Source organism: Sinocyclocheilus grahami, unplaced genomic scaffold, assembly GCF_001515645.1.
Source record: "Sinocyclocheilus grahami isolate Dianchi unplaced genomic scaffold, SAMN03320097.WGS_v1.1 scaffold303.1, whole genome shotgun sequence".
Taxonomy (NCBI): Eukaryota; Metazoa; Chordata; class Actinopteri; order Cypriniformes; family Cyprinidae; genus Sinocyclocheilus; species Sinocyclocheilus grahami.
In genome coordinates, this window is record NW_015505482.1 from 289,113 (window position 1) to 310,574 (window position 21,462).

At 37.0% G+C, this 21,462-nt stretch overlaps 1 protein-coding gene across 2 annotated transcripts in view; it reads left to right on the forward strand.

Moving 5' to 3' along the window:
- The window catches only part of LOC107601334 (sodium/potassium-transporting ATPase subunit beta-1-interacting protein 3-like), a 74,616-nt gene that overhangs the window by 51,132 nt on the left and 2,022 nt on the right, over positions 1-21,462 (forward strand). Inside the window, exons 5-6 of one of the 2 annotated variants that reach the window (XM_016293490.1) lie at positions 5,830-5,890; positions 17,868-17,952. In XM_016293490.1, coding sequence (XP_016148976.1) covers positions 5,830-5,890; positions 17,868-17,952 — 146 coding nt within the window. The remainder of the gene's footprint in view (positions 1-5,829; positions 5,891-17,867; positions 17,953-21,462) is intronic. The other variant, XM_016293491.1, reaches the window with a different exon arrangement.

The following is a 21,462-nucleotide window of genomic DNA, read 5'->3' on the forward strand; positions in this document are numbered from 1 at the left end:
ACACACACACACACACACACGTGTATATATATATATATATATATATATATATATATATTATAGTGTCAATTTAAATTAAATGTAATTAGCTGAACTTTATATATTTATTTTTGCAACAATGCAAGTCTTTACTATCACTTTTTATCATTTTTTTTCAATTTAAATTTTTCAATCTTCTTTAAAAAAAAAAATGCTGACCTCAAATGTTTAAACAGTAGTTTGTATTGTTACAAAAGTCTTCTATTTTGAATAAATGTTGTTCTTTTTAACTTTTTATTCATCAAAGAGTCCTGACAAAATGTCATGTTCCAAAAAAAATTTATAAATAAAAACTAACACGGCTCAACTGTTTCCAACATTGATAATAAATCAACATATTCAACTGATTTCTGGAGGATCATGTGACATTGAAGATTGGAGCAATGATGCTAAAAAATATAGCTTTGCATCACAGGAATAAATGATATTTTAAAGTATATTAAAATAAAAAACAGTTCTTTTAAATTGTAATAATATTTCACAATATTGCGATTTTTACTTTATTTTTCATCAAATAAATGCAGCCTTGGTGAGCATAAGAGACTTCTTTAAAGAACACATATTCACAAGGTACATCAACATTTGTTTGTTCTACAGACATAAATAATATGCCATATTAAGTCGTAAAGCCTATTGATGACAGATGTGCTGTTATTAGCACACTTTGATGCGTTTCATTATGATAGTTGTGTGTTAAGATTCACTTTTGTCTTTATATGGCATAGAATTCTTGCAAGCGCGCTCTCTCTCTCTCTTTCTCTCTCTGTTATCTGTGAAACTGAAATTCAGGCCTGTGATGTGATTTCTTCCTAATATAGATTTTATTTCCAGGGGAACTCAAACTCGAGCATTATTTACAAACCCAATTCCAAAAAAGTTGGGACACTGTACAAATTCAGACAGAAGTGCTATATGACAGAACCAGGTCGTGTGCATAGAGCAGTCATACAGACAGAACGTCTCTGAGTCTTTCTGAATCATATAATTGGTCAGAAACTTGTAAATAATTCACATCCAATGCAGTATATACAGCTAAGATTCATCACAAGCAACTATTTTAATTAGAGACAATTAATAGTCAGTTTCCAAATTTATATTGTGGTTATTCTTTGAAAGAATTCAAGATGATATAGCCATCCTGAGAAAAAATGAAGAGTGAAAGTCTAAGATTCTTGAAAATAAGGATTTCAGTATATAAAAACACTAAGTATTGAAGCAGTTTTGTGTAAACAGTCTTTAATTGCAAAATCATATCACTTTTTTTTCTGAAGTTCGGCACTGTTTTAAAGAGCAGTTAAGCTTTGCCTTTGATATCAGCTGAATTCCCAGGCTAAAAAAATGTGCAGCCACAGACATTTTACCAAGTTTATTTTCTTTTATATTGCATTTTTAAGGAGTTTTGAGGATTATTTCTTAAGGCAGATTCCATAATGATTACAAAAACAATTTTGAGAATTCTATTCATATTAAAGGCATTATAGAGACTAGGCTGAAAGATTGAAATCTGAATTAGCTGGCATGAGAAACACCCTGAGGGAGTTGGAGGCCACTGGCCCAGAAACCTTGTCTCTCTACAGCAGCTTTACCCTTTGACCTGAATGATCAGTCCATGAAACACAGCCGAAATACCGTTCACCCAACCTGTCAGCTCTGCCGCTTTATATATCAGAGGAGAGAGTACAGGTTAAATCTGCATCACTTTGTACCACTTCACCAGAGAGTAGAAAGAAACTATGAAAATCAGCAGAGGAAGGCCTGAAACAGAGGTTTCTGGCTTTAAGACCTTGACTTTTAAATAGCTTATGTTTTTTAATGACCATAATTAACATGATATCAAGTGTTGCACTGGATCTGAGCTGAGAGTGGTCAGATCTCAGGTGCAGATCTTTTCACTCTTCGCCTGAGATGCCCTGAGCAAGAATTAGTTTTGAATTTATTACATTTGGGTTACATTTGTCTCATGATCTCAACAAAGGATTTAATATTTATAGCTGAATAATAAATAGCCTGTTCTGCTGTGTGATTCAGTCGGAACAAGTGATAATGTACAGTGAGCCAGTTATTATTACAATAGAGAATGATCAGAGCTCTGAGCAATACATATTAATAAAATGAATAAAAAATACAGTACCTTTTAAATGTTTGGGATTTTAAAAATTAAAATAAATAGTTTTATTGAGCAAGGATGCATTAAATTGATCAAAGTTGTATTATTTTTAATGTTACAAAACATTTTTATTTCAAATAAATGCTGTTCTTTTAAACTTTATATCAATCAAAGAATCCTGAAAAATTGTATCACTGTTTCCACAAAAATAATAAGTAGCAAAACTGTTTTTAACAATAATAATAATCAGAAATGTTTCTTGAGCAGCAAATCAGCATATACTGATTTTTGAAGGATCATGTGACACTGAAGACTGGAGTAATGATGCTGAAAATTCAGCTTTGCATCACAGGAATAAATTACATTTAAAAACATATTCAAATAGAAAACACTTATTGTAAATTTCACAATATTACTGTTTTATTACTGGCTTAAAATGACTTCCACAGCCTTCAGCCTACACATGGCAACCTGGAGCAACAGATTCAAGGTTAATACAACATACTAATCAAGTCAGCTCTGCTCTGTAGTTGGCATTCTGGTTGTTGACATTTCCTCTGATGCAGTTGGTATTTCACAACTCCTTCAGTGTAATAGAAGCTGATTGGAGGTCTGAACCGCTTTGCACTGCACAGCAATTGTGTGTCTCACCTGCGCTGTGGCGTTCAGCCGCTCGGTCACAGCCTCTCACGGGCCTCATAGACTCTCATTTAGGCATCTACGTTTTTTTCAGTATCTATTTCTCTCTCTCTCTCTCTCTAGTTCATATGCAAACACACAGCATTCGGGGTTTTTTTTCTCGGGGTAGGTGTACGCGGGCAGTCTGCCCAATAACAGATTAATTGGTTTGGAATAGTGCCACTCTCTGGGACTTGAGTTTGCCCTGTGTGTGTTTTCAAGCAGAGCTGTGCCATCTGCCTCTGTGGCACTGCCATACCCGTCAATATGCCTGTCATCCACACACACACACACCCGTACCCTGTTCACTTGGCACAGGACTTTGTTAAACTCTCTCTAACGTCTCTTTGAGTAATGTATTATCGACCATGTGTTTCTCATAATGAATGGTTTATTAGATGTGCCTGCCATTCCTGCTGCACACACTTATGGTTAGGGATTTCAACAAACCCCTAGTGCTGAGTATTAAACTTTGGTGAGTAACTAATCCCACACATGAATGATGCATCAAATAATTTTCATTTGCATATACATATACATATACATATACAGTACATATACATCACAATCAATTCTTAACTTGTTGGACAATATACAGTATCACAGCCTCTCACGGGCCTCATAGACTCTCATTTAGGCATCTACGTTTTTTTCAGTATCTATTTCTCTCTCTCTCTCTCTAGTTCATATGCAAACACACAGCATTCGGGGGTTTTTTTCTCGGGGTAGGTGTACGCGGGCAGTCTGCCCAATAACAGATTAATTGGTTTGGAATAGTGCCACTCTCTGGGACTTGAGTTTGCCCTGTGTGTGTTTTCAAGCAGAGCTGTGCCATCTGCCTCTGTGGCACTGCCATACCCGTCAATATGCCTGTCATCCACACACACACACACCCGTACCCTGTTCACTTGGCACAGGACTTTGTTAAACTCTCTCTAACGTCTCTTTGAGTAATGTATTATCGACCATGTGTTTCTCATAATGAATGGTTTATTAGATGTGCCTGCCATTCCTGCTGCACACACTTATGGTTAGGGATTTCAACAAACCCCTAGTGCTGAGTATTAAACTTTGGTGAGTAACTAATCCCACACATGAATGATGCATCAAATAATTTTCATTTGCATATACATATACATATACATATACAGTACATATACATCACAATCAATTCTTAACTTGTTGGACAATATACAGTAAACCTGTAGAAACATGATCTCCTTCATAGGGTTTGGGTCTTTGGACTTGGGCCAGTAAGCAACGCTCTAGTAATTACCCAGAATACCCTAGCAACCATAAAGCAGACACCCAGAACACATAACAACACCCTAGTGGCCACTCACTGCACCCTAGCATCCACATAAGAGTGCCTTAGCAACCATATAACAGCATTTTAAAAATACTCAGAACACCTAGCAACTCCATAGCAACACCCTAGCAATCACTCAGAACATCTAGAAACTCCATAGCAACGCCCTAGAAATCATTCAAAACACCCAGCAACTCCATAAAGCAGCACACTAAAACACCCAGAACACCCAGCAACTCCATAGAAACACCCTAACACACCTAGCAACTCAATAGCATTGCCCTAGTAATCCCTCAGAACACCTAACAACTCCATAGCAACGCCATAGCAATCCCTCAGAACACCTAACAACTCCATAGCAACGCCCTAGAAATCACTCAAAACACCCAGCAACTCCATAGCAGCATCCTAACAATCACTCAAAATACCTAGCGACTCCATAGCAACGCCCTAGGAATCACTTACAACACCTAGCAACTCCATAAAGCAGCACACTAAAACACCCAGAACACCTAGCAACTCCATAGAAACACCCTAACACACCTAGCAACTCAATAGCATTGCCCTAGTAATCCCTCAGAACACCTAACAGCTCCATAGCAACGGCCTAGCAATCACTCAGCGCGCCTAGCAACTCCATAGCAGCGCCCTAGCAATCCCTCAGAACACCTAACAACTCCATAGCAACGCCCTATCAATCAGTGACAACACCTAGCAACTCCATAAAGCAGCACACTTAAAACACCCAGAGCACCTAGCAACTCCATAGTAATGCCCTAGCAATCACTCATAACACCTAGCAACGCCATAGCAACCTTCTAGTAATCACTCGGAACACCTAGCAACTCCATAGCAACGCCCTAGCAATCACTCAGAACCATAGCAACCACCTAGCACACCTTGCAACTCCATAGCAACACCCTAACAATCACTGACAACACCTAGCAACTCCGTAAAGCAGCAAACTAAAAACACCCAGAACACCAAGCAACTCCATAGCAACACCCTAGCAATCTCTCAGAACACCTAACAACTCCATAACAACGCCCTAGCACACCTAGCAACTCCATAGCAACGTCATAACAATCACTCAGAACACCTACCAACTTTATATCAACCCCCTAGCAATCACCCAGACTACCTTAGCAACCATACAAAAGCATGCTAAAACACTCATGACACCTAGCAACCACATAACAATGCTTTAACAATCACTTAGATTACCATCGCAATCATATGAAAGAATGCTGAAATCGACTCAGGACACTTAGCATTAGCAACGACAGAGAAACGCCTTAACAATTACTCAAAATACCCTAGTAACCACTTAGACGACTCAGAATGCCTACCAACTGTAAGCAACATCCTAGCAACCTAATAATGTCCAAGCAACCACCCAAAACATGAAGTAAATTAAATACCAACGTGATAAGCGCTCGGAACACCATAGCAACTGCATGGCAACACCCTGGCGACCACCCACATCACCCTAGAATCACAGGATATTTTTGTCCAGGCAATCACAATCACAGAATAATGATGTACTGACGTAAGGTGAAGACATGAGTCGAAAGTGAAAGGTGAAAAGACGGTTCAGAAGATCTGACCGAGTCTGATGTCAGCCTGTCTGTCTTTTACGCTCTTTGTGCTGTCAGTCTCTGTCGATACACTGACGTGTTTGTGTTTGTCTCCTCAGCTGCTGGGTTTCATCTACGCCTGCTACGTCATCAGTGTCATCACAGAGGAGGAGGACAGCTGTGAGTATCTTATCTTATCTCTTATCATGCCCGTCTGTCTGGTTGGCAGTAGTTCTGCTGGTGTGGAGGGCTAATGTCTGTCTGCTCAGGTCAAAAAGTGTGTGTGTGTGTGTGTGTGTGAGAGAGATAAGAAAAAAATGCAAGTCTGTCCAAACACCACATTCTTTCCCCTGTTTATGTGTCCAAAACAGACACTATCAGTTATATTAAAGAAATGTCTGTCTGACTGTAGTCTTACATAAACATTCAGGAGATGATGGCTCTGTGTCCTTCTAGCTTTGTTTTGTGAGAATATATCTAATCCGTATGAATTATCAATGTTGAAGAATATGACATATGGATGTAAAACCCATTTTTTGATCCATGTGAGGGCGAGCACACTACTCTCATACATTTTGTGAGAAACGCTGTATTACTCAACTCAGTTTGTAAAATGGTGTTTTTGTAAGTGTGCCTAAAAGTTTAAGTGGATTTCGAGTTGTAAGCACTTTTTAGCTACAAATACACATTGAAAAAATGCGTTTACTTGCATTTTGTTAAAACTCCAAAAACACACCTATACATCTAATTGACTATTGTTTTTAATCTGAAATGAACATTTGTGGCAGTAATAGATTACATGGAGAGAGCAGGGTTTATGACCTATACTGCATCCAGTCCCCCGGGGGGCGATCGAAATATTCTGGCTTCACTTTTCAAGACATGTACAGCATACTTGTACTATGCTATGTCCTCAAAACACTTTTACGATTGGCAAACTAATATTTTTTATGTTTGCATCATATAACCAGCTCCATATGTATGGCTTTTCTGACATAGTAAACTTGCTCTGTAGTGCACCTGATACTAGTCTCACGTAGCCAGACCTTCAGACTGACAGCTGAAGGTGTGGAATCCATGGCAGCTTTCATTGGCCAAGGCATTTTAGCTTGCTTCTTCAAGTCTTTCAGCTGTTTTATTATAACTCGTGTTTCACAGGACTCGCAAAGCACTCAACATCTCAAGCACTCACTCAACATGAGGTCGTTTTACCGACATGTCAAACAACCAATCACAGTTCGTTTCGTTCATTGTCACGTTTCGGGGCGTGGAAATGTCACCACAATAACAGACCGGTCTCGGACGTATTTTAAAGATTCTATCTTTAAAGTATTCTAAAGTATTTCACATACTTTTGAAACTCCAGCGTTTAGTTGATCCTGATAAGCGCTGGTTGTCACAGTTGTAAACACGACGGCTTTCTTCTTCCGATGACGACTTCGACACTCCTGAAGTGTTTCCACCTTTGTGTCCCATATGCATCAGACATTTAGCCAAGGGCGTCTGATGCTGAGACTAAGCTGATACAGCATTGCCCTTGAGATGTTGAGTGCTTTGCGAGTCCTGTGAAACACGAGTTATAATAAAACAGCTGAAAGACTTGAAGAAGCAAGCTAAAATGCCGTGTTTGCAACAGCAAATGTGTTTTTATCTTAAGTTTGCTGTTTCATCAGTTAGGTTTAGGGTCAGGTTTATTGTAGGTGGTACTTTATATTCAAACGTGATAGAGCATTACATTTTTAGTGGCACTGGACATTTCATTTAAAAACTGCCGTGATGCATACAACAACCAGCATAATAAAATTGCCAGATTTATCAGAGAGAAAGCACTTTTGGCGCCACTCACTGGAAATTTCACTTTGAAAGTGTCATGAAACATGCCAGAAGCAACCTAGTATTATTTTTCAGAAATATCACCCCAGGCACATTTTTTTCCAATGAAGCCTGGGTTGTGTGTTTGTGTGGGAAATCTGAATGTGTGTGTGTGTGTATAACACTCTTGGAAGATGCCAGTAGCAGCAAAGATTCAAGTTTGCCAGATAAATCTGATAAACAATCAGATTCGAGTTTGCCAGGTAAAGAAAGTGCATTCCAGTGTTGTATAGATACTGTTAGCAGTGATAGGTGTGCTGTTTTCTTTTGGAATTTTTCCTGAATTGAATAGGTCCGTACAAATTCACTTCAGTTTCAAAATATTGTTCACAGTGCATATACACAGCAATTATTTGCTCTCGGCAGAATAGGCTTTAACAGCCTCACTAAGTAGGAGAGGACCAGAGTGAAGCCCAGGGGATGAGATAAGCCACTGCCATGTTTGTACGGGTCAAACACCGGCCCTCCGCTGACTATTAATGTTTTCCCCTCTTCCAAAAAAGTAGGGAATACTGCTCTTTCATTTACCACCGCTGAACATTCCCTGGAGGAATGTACCTCATGGATAAGAAGGATTAGATTGCAGAGAATTGGTCAACTTTTTATCCTTTACTTTCAGTTCTTGTTTGCTTTTCTTTTCCACTGACCTTTGAGCATCATCACTCATCGAGAACAGGCGGTTTGTCTTTTTGTATTTTATGTGCTCGGGTGAGCACATAAAATACACTCTATATGTATGCTCTGTACAAATAAAGTGATTATAAGTACACCGAGGGAAGTTTTATTGCTCTGAGGTTGCTTCATAGCGCAGGAGATTTAAAGAGTGCATGAAATCAAAATGTCCTTTTGGTGGCTTTCGTGCCTGTTCGTTTTGAGGACATCTGTATGCTAGTGCACTGCTAAAAGTTGGCAAAATAAACTTTTAACTTTGAAGCATTTGGAAATGATAATGTTTCTCTTCTAGACTGAAGATATATAAAGACACAGTCTTACATTTTTGTCCAATTAAATGCTTTCTAGAATGAAAGCACCCTTAAACTGATCAGGAATAGCAAGTAGCAAAACATAGTTGCGCTAATGAAAATTTGGAAAAGTAATTTACAGTAGCTACGTTTTCAGTACTGAGCATAACAGTATTTGTACACGTTTGTCCAGCCGTAGCTTTATCCACCTTGTTTTTAAAGGGATAGTTCACCCAAAAATGAAAATTCTGTCATTAATTACTCACCCTTGTGTCGTTCCAAACTTGTTAGACCTTCGTTCATCTTCGGAACACAAATTAAGATATTTTTGATGGAATCTGAGAGCTCTCTGACCCTCCATAGACAGCAAGGGTCTTACCACGATCAACGCACAGAAATGTAGCAAGGACATCGGTAAAATAGTCCATGTGACATCAGGGGTTCAACGGTAATTTTAATAGTTCAGTAGACAGCACATGCATGCTGAACATAAACAACGCTGATCACATTTACGTTCTGGGGCACTCTCCAAAATGGTGGAAAACTATTTTGGCGGAAGACAATAACAAATAGTTTTACCATTTACTGCGCTTCTAATTCTTTTTTGTTAATTACCTATGGTGGCAAATTAATTGTATGGCACATTTACAGAAAATGGCCTACTTCAATGCTGAAATATATGGTGAATTATTGGGCCACTTTTTTAACCATTAGCATGGCGCATGACAAAATCTTACGTTGCTGTTTTCTGACGTATTATATCCACCTTATTTTTCCTGTAAGAGCGGGTGAGGCCATTTGTAAATTTTATGGGTCTAGCTTCCGTTGTCATTCGCTTCCAGCTATTTTAGCTGCATAAAACTGCTCGTTTTGCTGCTTGATATTGCAAACTGGTGTGTCACCATTTACTGCACTTTGTTATTCTTCTCGTTATTACCCTACCCCGGCTAATGAACCGGACATCTCGCACGTTCTCAGAAAACGGCTTACTTCCGCGTTGAAAAATAAGGTGGATTGCGTGATGAATAGCAACTTAACAGCCAAGCAAACTAGGGCTGCAAAACGATTAATCGCGATTAATCCCATTCAGAATAAAAGTTTTTTTACATACTATATGTGTGTGTACTGTGTATATTTATTATGTATATATAAAGACACACACATGCATGTATATATTAAGGAAAAATATGTTAGATTTATATATAAAGTATGTATATTTATAATATAAATTATTTACAAGTATAAATATATATATATATATATACATACAAATATAAAAATATATATATATATACATATATGTGTGTGTATTTATATATACGTAATAAATATGCACAGTACACACACATATATAGTATGTAAACAAAAACTTTTATTTTGAATGCAATTAATTGCGATTAATCGTTTTGCAGCCCATACAGCAAACTAGACTGTGCTGTACTAAAATGTTAAATCTCTCACATATGAAGTTTTGGGAAGTCTGATTCATTTTAGTGAATCGATTTGTTCATTGTTGGTTCATATAAATCATTTGATTCAAAACAAGCGATTTACATCTTTTAGTGTATGAAAAATAACATTAATTTTATTACAATAAGTGTGCAGCATAATATTTTGTTGAATGCTACTCTTCGCCATTGTTTTTTTATAATTATAGTTTCAACAAGTTATGATATGACTGTAGTTAAGACACTTTATTTTGCCTGCAAAACCACACTTCATTGCTTTCATGGATGAAAGCAACGAAGTGTGGTTTTGCAGGTCTGTGACTTAAATGCAGACCATTAAAGCACCAACTTCACCTCAGATGCTGTACTTCTCCTAAAATATGTATTTTGTGTAATATTGTGTGTGGGATGTATTATGATTGTTGACTTGTGGTTGTGGGTAAGTTAGAATTTGTAGGCTAAAGCACTTTTTCCTTTCCTCATGCTACATTGCCATTGGACATACAGAGATGTGTGTGTGTGTGTGTGTAAGCAGCCTAGTGGGTCTATTTTCTATCATGCAAAGCTGTGTGTGGTTCATTTACACGCTCATTTGAAGTGGAGGATTTAATTTCTCCACTGCTCTTCCTCGCCTCTGAAGTTTCCCTCTCTCTCTCTGTCTGTCTCTAACTCTCTCTCTCTCTCTCTACAGGTGATTTGAATAATAATGTGTCAGGTTTCATTTTTATCCATGGATTCTTCTTCTGCCTTGTCCGCCCTTCCTTCTCATCTCACTTGCTCTTTCTTTCTGTTTTAAATGACTTGCATCCATAATTAGTTTGTAGTCGCAGTCCCACTGTTATCGCTGGCTCATTAAAAGCAGCAGCAGTCACTTCGCTGCGGTGTGAATCTAATCTAATCACAGCGGACAGACCAGCCCTACTGCCAGCTCTAGGGACGCGTGGGCTCTTGAGTACTGATCTAAGCCCGGATCCTCTCTCAGACCTGCCTTTACCAAAAGAAAACGCAAACCTGGCTTCACATCAGAGCAGGAACAGGAGAGAGAGAATGTGTGTGGGACCTCAAGTGTCTGGTTGGTTATCAGTTCAGAGCAGATTCCTATGCAGGCTTTTTATGAAAGTGGGTCAAAATAGTGTAGAGCTGAATGTTAGCATGAGCGCTTCCCTGATGTATGTGCGTTACATTATGCAGGGGAGAGAGAGACAGGTAAAAGCAGAGGAGAGAGACAGGGGCATCAGAGAGACACACACACATTCAGTATAGAGTCAAAGAGAATTTTTTATGGGAACTCAAGTCGTTTTATTTGCATGAGCTCTATGTGATTTCTACCTGTAATGCAATGCCAAGCTGAGACGATTTAAACTCCTGCTATACACTGTACTATACTGTATATAGACGTTGTTTTTATTTAAAGATGATTCAAATTACTTCAGACTAACCCTAACCTAAAAAAATCTTTATCGGTTGACCTTAGTCAGAGCAGATGCCATATTTAATTTAATTTGAATGAAAAGATGGCTGTGAGAGATGGACGTATATTGTTCAGTAGGTTCTGTGGTGGATCCGTTCATTGCTGAATATTTCAGTATCATATCGGTTATTAACCAAAATTCACTTTTTATATAATATTGGTTGATATACTACAGTTTAGGGTTAGAAAGAATTTTTGCAAAGAAAATTAAGCAGCAGAAGTGTTTTCAACACTGATAATAATAAATATTTCTTGAGCAGCAAGTCAGCATATTAGAATGATTTCTGAAGGATCATGTGACACTGAAGACTGGAGGAATGATGCTGAAAATTCAGCTTTGCATCACAAGAATAAATGGCATTTTAAGATATATTACAATAGAAAACAGTTTGTAATAATATTTTACAAAATTACTGTTTTTGCTGTCCTTTTTTAAACATAAGAGACTTCTTTCTAAAACATTAATGATAAACTTACTGCCTCCAAACTTTTGAATGGTATTGCATATTTTGGCCACACTTTATTTTAAGGTTCAATTATCACAATTAACAAACATTAACTACGACTTTTGCCTCAACCTCCTAATTTGTTGCTTATTAATAGTTAGTAAGGCATTTTAAGATATATTACAATAGAAAACAGTTTGTAATAATATTTTACAAAATTACTGTTTTTGCTGTCCTTTTTTTAAACATAAGAGACTTCTTTCTAAAACATTAATGATAAACTTACTGCCTCCAAACTTTTGAATGGTATTGCATATTTTGGCCACACTTTATTTTAAGGTTCAATTATCACAATTAACAAACATTAACTACGACTTTTGCCTCAACCTCCTAATTTGTTGCTTATTAATAGTTAGTAAGGTGATTAAGTTTAGGTATTGGGTAGTATTAGGGATGTGGAATATGGTAATGCAGAATATGTGCTTTATAAGTACTCATAAACAGCCAATGTGTTAATAATAGGCATGCTAATAAGCAGCTAGTTAATAGTGAGAAATGGTCCCTTTACTAAAGTGTTTACATTTATTTGTTAATGCACATCTACTGTTTTTTTAGATTGTTTGATGTCTAATGCTCAATTCAAGTCAATCTTTAAAAGCAAAGTCACACTGTTTAATGTAATCTTTAGTAAATAATAAAACATTTTCACAGTATACATTATAAACTTGTGATGCCTAAATTCACAAATAGTATTTAAATGGTTAATTTTAGTTTTTAGGGATTTAATGTTTTATATTGTTTTATACAAACTAGTTTAAATAGCATACATTTTAATATTGGCCATAACATTAAAATATTTGATAACACTTTATTTTAAGGACCAGATCTCACTATTAAGTAGTTGCTTTTTAGCATGCTTATTACTAGCAGATTGACCACTACGTTACTAGCTATTAATAAACTGCAAATTAAGAGTTCCTTAATAGGTGACCCTCTTAATGTGTATTCCCTCTTCTAAAGTGTTACCAAATATTTATTATACCTGGACAATATTGGCAGTTGCTTATGGAGAGAGTGTTCTCAGATCTGCATACATCGAGACATGCACTCAAATTCTCTCACTCAACTGAGGTATTTTCACAGTATTGTGACTGCTATTCATTCCACCCACTTCTCTTTTTGAAAATGAATAGCGCCTAGCGGGTAACTTCTGAATAGTTGTACTACAGTTCTCCGCCTCCTTTTGCTTCAGATTCATTTGTCTATAAAGCACGCTCTCCACCGCAGAAACGGTCTGCATATGAAAATAAATCTTTTAGCCAGTATAGTTAATCATATCACACAAATATCCCCAGCTGCTAGAATGTTTGGACAGACAATACAATAACGAATTTGCAATTTAACTTTTAATTATTTAAAAAGTATACCACTCATTACTGACATTTTCTCTTCTGACGCTTTGTTCATAATTTGATTTAATTCTATTATTACATTTTAGTAGTTTAGTACATCTCGTGTTTGAAGTTGATCATTTGTATTTATTAGGTTACATTTTTAATGACTGTTTTTGGTGCTGAAAGTGGTTTGTGGATGAGCAAAATCTTGGAAATGAGTGGTGGTTTGCTCTGGAAGTGGGTGTTTCACACTTTAGAACTTACTTAAAGGAACAGTTCACCCAAAAATGAAAATTCTGACATCAGTTTCTCACCCTCATGTTATTCCAAACCCATAAAACTTTAAAGATCCGTTTGAGCTTCCATGTTTACTGTATGTGATTCACTGTATGTATGCATGTCGATCATTGCTTAGATGTAAATAAGACTAAATTAAAGCTGTTCATCATATAAAGAGATTGTGTCTCTTCACAAGACTTGGATCAAACCATTTGATTCATTTAGATTTGAATTATGATGCATTTATGATCTTTTTGGCTCTTCTACGTTTTTGGTTATTTGGATTTTTAATGGAGGGAAAGAAACCTCTCAGGCAGTGGTGTAGTCTAGTTTTTTTGTAGTGGGGATACTCTGATATTCCCTCCCAGCCTCATACTCACCGTCCCACAGCGACACCCCATAAGCACCACCACACTCACTTTACAATATGCATCTATGTAACTGAGAGCATTCTGAAAGACTGCTTATGTGATATCAACATGTCAATTTATTATAAGCAACAGAAGACTTTAACAGCCAATGACATTTACAGCTGGGGAGACATTTACAGCTGATTTCTTACTGCTTAGTGTTAATCATTTAACTCAGCCAGTTACATTTATCTTAAGAATATGGTCCCTGGAGAATAGGTTTTATCAGCTGGTAATTTTCAATGCACATTTAAGAGTGCCTGTTTTTAAATTCCCTTGCCTGACTTTCAGTCCACAAGGTTGATCAGGAGTTCTAATCTCTCTCATCATCTGAAACAAGGAGATATAAACATTGTATTCGGTTTAACTGCTGTAGACACACACACACACACACACACACACACACACACACACAGTATGTATGTTATCTCTCCCCTTATCTCACATTCACTGATCCACTACACTAACGTTACTTAAGTTATTAGCTAGATATGTTGGCTTGAGAAAGTTACTATTTAAACTTATTATTCTTCTGAGACCAATACTTTTCAACTGTAGCCTACTGTATATCCTCATAGGGCTTTAATGCTACAGGCACCAAACTCGTCAGAGACATTGGACCTGATCTGTAGTTTGTTTCTATATCTTTTCTAACTGATAATACTAATAGTTTTTGTATAAATAATTATAAAAAAATCAAAGATTTCCCATAGACTTGCATTGGCTGAGCAAAAATGCCCTCTCTAGAGGACAACTCAAACTCGTCAGAGACATTGGACCTGATCTGTTTGTTTCTATATCTTTTCTAACTGATGAGACTTAAAGTTTTTTTTATAAATAATTATCAAAAATCAAAGACTTGCATTGGCTGAGCAAAAATGCCTTCTCTAGAGGACAACTGCAGTCCACTAGAGGGAGCCACAGGATAAGAAATCTTTCAAATCCCCTCATTTACTTTCATTTTCAGACAGTTCAATTTACAAATAATTGCATACTTTTCCTTTATGCCGCCAAGCAAAGCTAACATATTTGATCATGACCAGGTCAGGTAGTGACTATCTGATGTCCAGAGGCCAGTGTGCAAGATGCTTGTGCGTCCTCACGAAACGTAATAATTTGCACGTTTTTTAAGCCTTGCCAATTAAAACATTCAAGCAATTCGTGTCATCTGCTTCAGGGGGCAGGCAGGCTTACGAAAACACCGAAAGAGTGTCGTTTGAGTTTGCTTTCGTTTCATATCATCAACAGAAACACGGCGTGCTTCGCAACAAGGACGGGGTGAATTTATGAATGAACGTGTGGAAGTTCTGTTACAAAACGATGTTGTTCCATTACTTATCCTCGCGCATTTTTAAGTGGGTATACGGAAATCCTTCACCTTTCCTAGTGGGTATACGGCGTATACCTGCGTAGCACTTAGACTACACCACTGCTCTCAGGTTATATTAATAAAGCATTAAGCCCCAAGAAGATGTGGTTTACAGATTACAGACGCGAAGCGCAGTGCCTAAAACCCCCTTAGCTGTTATAAATTCACTGTAAACCACGGCTTCACGGGGCTTATTGCTTTTATAAAACGGTTATTCCATATATGTAGTAAGGTTCCACTAAATAAAACAGAGCAAATAAAGTGTAATGATATTAATAAAAACAGTATTCTTCCACCAAACAATTTAGCTCCTCAGAATCAGGTGTGGTTGCCGAGCAACACACAGAAGTAAACAAAGGTGTATGTTTGTAGAGTAATTTACAACAGCTTCAAACATGGCTCAGCCAATCAGAATCAAGCACCGGAACTATCCGTTTTATAAAAATATTTTTTTAAATACTTTAAGTGTTTCTTATAATATAATAATAATTTATGCATTTAGCAGACGCTTTTATCCAAAGCGACTTACTCATTTTTGACCAGTGTTCCCTGGGAATCGAACCCGCGATCTTTTGCGCCGCGAACGCAGTGCTCTCTTCCACTGAGCCACAGGAACATTTAGCTTATTAATTTTGTTCATATCTTAATTTGGGTTTCGAAGATTAACCAAAGTCTTGAAAACGCTGACAGAATTTAATTTATGGGTGAACCAACCCTTTAAACAAGTCTTAAAGTATGTTTGAAGTTTTCCATTTACTCACATTAGTAGGAATAACTTCTGCCTTCCCAGCATTCCTCACATAGCAGCGCCGCTCATGCTCTCTGGAGCGCCACAGATCCTGCAAACACTAATGACACATTATGAGCTCAAAGCCTGTCGTTTGTGATAAACAAACCAGCCCTGCTATTTTCCAACCTGCTGTATGTTTAATGTGCGTAAACATGAAGGTGAAATTGCTCTTGAGATTGCCGTCTGTTGCAGTTTTATGGATTGACTGAAAGGTTTGTTTGTGCTTTCACAGCTAAAACTACGGTGGCCGAGAAGTGCAAAGCAAATCACAATTCTGAAAACAAAATAACAAATTACAAACGCAAATGCAAGTCTAAAAAACAAATTAACAAGTCAGAAAGCACAACAACAAATCCGAAAACAAAATAACAAGTCAGAAAACACAACGACAAATCAGACAAACCGGAAGAGGTAGGTATAGTTTGAGACAGCGCCATTGGTTTGGGATTACTCACCGCTGACTGGACGAGACATCTGTCAATCAAACAATACGGAGTATATATTTAGATTTAGTTAAAAGTGGCTGTAGAACATCAGCTCCAGTGGTGCAGATGGATAAGTGTGTGCTGTTGGCTTTTTGACGTGATCGACCCGGGTTCGATCCGCCTTTTGCCGAACTTTTTTTTCTCCCTTTTCAAATCTCGTATCACATCGTAAAGGCATTTATTTTCAATAAAAATTAAGGGAATAATAAAAAAGTTGAAAATAAAGTATCGGGTAGGTGTAGGGAGGGCTTTATTGTGCCAATAAGGTGGCATCCATTTAATAATTAAAATTATAATTTACACTCAATACGTTATTATTGCATACTGTTTTATAATGTACTACAATACTGAAGTGCAGTAAATTTCTTTGTATGGACAAGAATGGCCATTTGTGTTCACAATAGAAAATTTGTATTGTGAGATCAGAATGAATAAAGTTGAATACAAGATGACAATTGTAATTTATGAGTAAACAATCCCTTTAACTCACAAACTTCATAGTGCAACGGCTTGATGCATATTTTAAAACTCCCAGCAGAAATCCTGCACGATTTGGGCACATTTGCACACTATTTTGAACATGCTGTGCTTTGGGGCTCATTCTAATCTCACTTATATTTAAAATAGGTGCTATTGGAATTGGGACGCGGGGGCAATCTCTCCCTCCTTTTTTGCTATATATAAGTTAGGAATGAGAGTGTGTGTGTCTGTATTCTTGGTGTGGAGTCTAGCACACCGGGCTGAATGAGGCCAGACATCTGATCATGAAAATCACTCATTCAGAAACCTGTTATTCATTCCTCTGTCTCTCTGTGTTTGTTTGTGTGTGTGCGTGCGTGCGTTTGTGTGTGTGTGTGTGTGTGAGAGAGAGAGATAGAGAGAGAGAGGGAGGGAGTAAAATCGAATAGAGTTTTGTACAGATACAGAAAAAAAAACTTCATGTACTTGAATTTTAGTCAAACTTAGACAAATGTGTGTGTAAGAGTTATCATATCACATTTCATATGTACACACAGTTCATTGTTAATAATGGTCTGATTTGTGTAATGTGAAGTGTCTCAGTAGATATTACAGTGTTAATGTTCACAATATTCATATTTCTGTAATGCATTTTGTCTGTTAGTGGTTTTTACATAGCAATTATCATTTCATGTTTCATTTGTTCTCTTCATGGCTCATTGTCCTGTTTCATTTCTTTCGTTCTTTAATTTCATCTTTTGTTTGGTTTCAGTTGATTTTATTGGTGGATTTGAGCCATTCCCACTCTACCATGTCAATGAGAAACCATCTCATCTTCTGTTAAAGCCTGTGCATCAGTAAGTACCTCTGTGTGTGTGGTGTGGGGTGGGGTGGGGTTTGCGGGAAATGCAGTATATGTACCACATGTGCACAAAATCTGGCAAAACCTCCTATATTGAGGACATTTAAAGATGTTATCAGTTTGAAAATTGTTTCATAAATAATGTAAAATATGTAAGGAATAATTGACAATGGGCTGTTGAATTATTAATTTTGTGGCGAAAACATTCTGTTGTTTGCTTTATTTGTTGCTTTATTTGCTAGGTCAGTGTTGTTGTGGGCTTTGGCTATTTTGCTGTTTTAGGCTGTAAAGGACCTTTGAAATAACTGAAATCATTTTGGCAAAGTGAAGTGAAATCAAGACCCTCCTGGAACTACTTTAGCCGTGCATTTCCTTGAAGCTAATTGCACACCTCAGAACGTTCGTCAGCCAATCAGATTCAAGCATTCAACAGCCCCCTAGTATAAAAGTATCATCAATTAAAATAATTATAGTAATTATTGAGAGTTTTTAATTAGTAGGTTTAATTTACAGCTGTAATAAAAACAATTTAGGCGTCTATTGTATGTTCCTATTTAAAAATAAAATGTGTGTGTGAATGTGAATCCAATCAAACACACTCTGTGTGTGCGAGTTAAGTAAAATAGATCCTCTTACACTTGTCCCTGCTTGCCCCTTATCTGAAGCATTAATTAAAGTTAGTTTTCTTTTAATTAGTGTAAGTTCTTAATTAGTCCATTCATTAAGCATTCTGATCTCGTCTAGTGAGGGATTAGTCAAACAGTGGAAAGCTCTATCGAACAGTACAAGAGCTTTATACACTCTTAAAAATAAAGGTGCTTCACGATGCCATAGAAGAACCTTTTTGTCTAAATGGTTCCATAAAGAACCTTTAACATCTGAAGAACCTTTCTGTTTCACAAAAGCTTCTTTGTGGCGAAAGAAGGTTCTTCAGATTATAAAAAGGTAAGAAAGAGATGGTTCTTTAAAGAACCTTTGACTGAATGGTTCTTTGTGGAACCAAAAATGGTTCTTCTATGGCATCGCTTGAAGAACCTTTTGATGCACCTTTATTTTTAAGAGTGTAGGACATTTTTGTACTGTGATTGTTAAATGTGGACTATTTGTTAAAGCTCTCCAGTTTAACATGGAAAAAGTGCCAGTGTGTTGATATGCTTCCAGTTCAGTTTAATTTTTAACATGAGATCTATGCCAGCACTTTCATTGTTTATGTACTGCAGAAGCTTAAGGTCAGATCTCGTTTTAAAGGCTGGCAGCCGGAAGCGGCGCAAAGTTTGGCCAACTTTCCTCGCTTTTATCATTAGTTATGTGCCAACTAGACTATTAGCATCTTCTTGAGAATAATAGTCTGCCCTGCTTTCTGCGGCTGGATGAGCCAGACTGCTGAAAACTGAACGGGTTATTGACATGTAAATGTGTCCGGGCATGTATTCATCGTGCTAGAAACGTTTTGTTCAGAATAACTTATTTAGTTTCAATAACACATTAGTAGTCTGGGGAAGCTGTTTTCATTTGAGACTGCATGTTCTCTTATTGCACTGAACATTATTAAAGAAGATCAAAGACACGTATTATATTAAAATGATTTTTTAAGCCTTAAACCAAACCAACTAGCTCTAAGATGGATCATAACATTACAACATTATAAACAGGAATGAATATTACTCATCCCATGAATCATTGTGAATCATATAATTCAGGGTTTCCCAAACAGGGCTTTATGAGTTGAAAAAAGCGAATAATTGCATTAATTAAGCACTGCATTAATATGTGAATCTGGGAATGCAGTGTGCGCTGTATTCCCATTCAAATTAATATTGCAATAGTAAATGACAGCATTTCATCAGTGTTGTATCAAAATAAAAGCTTGAGAATTTGATGTTAAAATCTCAAGGCTTTTAACGTTTGAAAGTGAAAAAAAAATGTAATTAGATATTTAATTTTACTTTTGTAACTTGAAGTGTTAGTTGCCTCTTATAAAGGCTGAACCCTGAACACTTGGAAAGCAGCTGTTTCCATAGCAGTCGAGTCTTTGTTCTTTGTGTCTGGGTGTTTCAGCAGAAGGCATTTTTTTATTCAATTAAATAGCAGTTTAATTGGCAATCGCAGTATATGACAGAATAATCACAATAACATTTTTGGCCAAGTTGTATAGCCATATATGTAAATGTGTAAAAATACATATAAAATACATTTAAGATAGAAGTAATCAAAATAAAACATTGTTTACTTGCATGTCATTTGATCATCAGCCGATAATGTGTGAATATGCAATGTTAAATTATTGAAATATTAACTTTTACAAAAAGGGGGGGGGGCTAGTTTGGGAAATGTGTAGGGAAAAATAAACACAAGGATGCTAGGATGTCTGTGTAAACGTCTAGAGAAGAAAAATTAATAATATAAAACAAAATTATTTTGCATAATTACGTTTTCATTGTGCTTTCAAAAGAAAATGGTAATCATGAGATTAATCATAATATTTTTTACTTCTATACATGGACAGCGATGTCAACAAACAATCAGCCATAAATGGAAAACGAAAACAAACAAACAAACAAAAATGCCTTAAATAAATGTCAATAAAAATGTTAATACATAAATATATTAATAAATAAATAAAATATTGTGTTATTTTAAAGATAGTTTTATCTTTCTCTTAAGTATTATACATACAGCTCCACCAATCTGGGGAAAATGTTTTTATCGACTTCAGTGTCACAGCTCAGTCACTACTGAAGTCTTTGGGATTGTGTGTGTGTGTGTGTGTGTTCCTGTGGATTTATCAACCAGTCAATGTTGTCAGGATGACATTTTCCTGTGGCTCCAGAGTGATTAGTCACATGACAGTTATGGCGCAGGTGATTGGCTGAATGCCCTCAAGCAGAGACAGCAACACGCAGGTCACATGCTTCCAGGAGGCCATTTGAGCAATTGCCATTGATATTAATGTGAATGCTCGAGGTATTATAGACCTACTTGTGTTTTACTCCAGAGAAGAAAGTTCTGACAGCGTGACAGGCCTGTTCATCTCTTGTAGAGGGGAACTATAAATCCCTCTGTAAAAACTTTTATGACTGAAAGGGTCTTGATCTCCTACTACCTGCTGCTATATACCCTCGATCTTACAGTATGAGTTTTATTTTGGTTTTGATGTGGGGAATATGGATCAGTGGAGTGGTTCCTCTGAGACTGGTCCTGGCCTCATTTCAATAAGCCTTAAATTATGCAGGCTCTGTAATGAATGTGTGCAGAAGAAGCCTTTTCAATATGTGCACATGGAGGTGCTAAACACATTATATTTGCCCCAGGGACATTTTTCGTGACAGTTTAATCAGACTAGTTGCAAATGAGCGAAGTACTTGTCCTGTCTCTAGATACACAACCGTTTCACCATCACAGGGAGTTTAATAAATCACCCAGCAGGTGTGTGTGTGTGCGCGTGTGTGTCTGTGTGTCTGTGTGTGTGTGTGTGCGTGTGTGCGTGTGTGTGTGTGTGTTTGTG